Source organism: Arachis ipaensis, chromosome B06, assembly GCF_000816755.2.
Source record: "Arachis ipaensis cultivar K30076 chromosome B06, Araip1.1, whole genome shotgun sequence".
Classification (NCBI taxonomy): domain Eukaryota; kingdom Viridiplantae; phylum Streptophyta; class Magnoliopsida; order Fabales; family Fabaceae; genus Arachis; species Arachis ipaensis.
The window spans coordinates 135353779-135355065 of NC_029790.2; the positions used below are offsets into that span (position 1 = coordinate 135353779).

The window sequence follows — 1287 nt, forward strand, 5'->3', positions numbered from 1 at the left end:
TATATAGATCATCGAATCTATCAAAATTTTCAAAATCCAAAACTCCTAACATAATGATATTTACATGATGGGTTACCAATATTAGAATAATGTAAAATAACATGTAATAAAAGAAATAGAAAAGAGATGAATCAGGGAGAAAGAATACTCATTATTAATACCCCATAGATATATAAGTAGTGAAATTGATTATTAAATTTATTATTTTTGTCTATTATTTTTAGTCATTAATTCAAATTTTTTAATTTTAATTCAACAGTATATTTTAGCCTACACTTTTAAATTTTAATAGCTAATTGATGGCAAAAATAATAAATTTTTATAGTTCTAGTATTCTTTTTTATTTTAATTTGTTGTAGATGTGTCTAAATTAGAATAATGTCCTAAATTCATAGCTGTAATCATTAGCATTTCATGTCCTTAATTATATAACAATTAAGCATTGAATTAATGACGATGATGCAGGAAATCGAAGTTGAAGAGAGTGATTAGAGTGGCAGCAATTAGTTCAAAGACTGCAGATATTCCATCAGATGATTTCTCTTGGAGAAAATATGGTCAGAAACCTATTAAGGGCTCTCCTCACCCTAGGTACTTATGTTAGATAAATTCTTATTTTTATTAGGTGGAAACTCAGGTGCAGTTGACTTCACGTGAAGTTGATATATAGATAAATTCTTATTTTTATCAGCTATCAACTTCACGTAAAGTCGATTGCACCTGAGTTTTCACCTTTTTATTATCCAATTGTTTTGAAAATATCACACCGGATTTAATTTGTTTTTGGAAAATTATATTTTCAGAGGTTATTACAAATGTACGAGCGTGAGAGGATGCCCTGCACGTAAACACGTGGAGCGTGCAGTAGACGATCCAAACATGCTTGTTGTAACTTATGAAGGAGAACACAATCACACATTAACACATGATGATTATGCTAATGATGCTGTTATCCTCCAATCATCTTAATTAGTAATAGTTTATAATTAAATTTATATAAATTATATATACAGCTTAAGAAAGAATCAGGTATAGTTTCCAAAGTATAGTAGTGGTGTATAGTAATCTTTCACAAGTCTTCTTGGAATATTGTAATTTTTATTGCAATTACCTTTCTGACTGGTCAACAATCTGACTTATTAGAGGCATACTGATGTGTTTATAGGAATTTTTTTTATGGGTTGCCTTTTTCTTTTTTTATATATATTTTAAAATTCGTTGAAATATAGTATATATTTAGTTAGAAATATATTGGTGAAACACTATATATGTTGAATTTTTCTATGC

General features: G+C 27.8%; 1 protein-coding gene across 1 annotated transcript in view; it reads left to right on the plus strand.

Moving 5' to 3' along the window:
* LOC107647762 (probable WRKY transcription factor 7) overlaps positions 1 to 1202 on the plus strand; it is an 8539-nt gene extending 7337 nt beyond the window's left edge. Inside the window, exons 4-5 of the mRNA XM_016351810.2 lie at positions 466 to 591; positions 804 to 1202. Coding sequence (XP_016207296.2) covers positions 466 to 591; positions 804 to 969 — 292 coding nt within the window. The 3' untranslated portion in view covers positions 970 to 1202. The remainder of the gene's footprint in view (positions 1 to 465; positions 592 to 803) is intronic.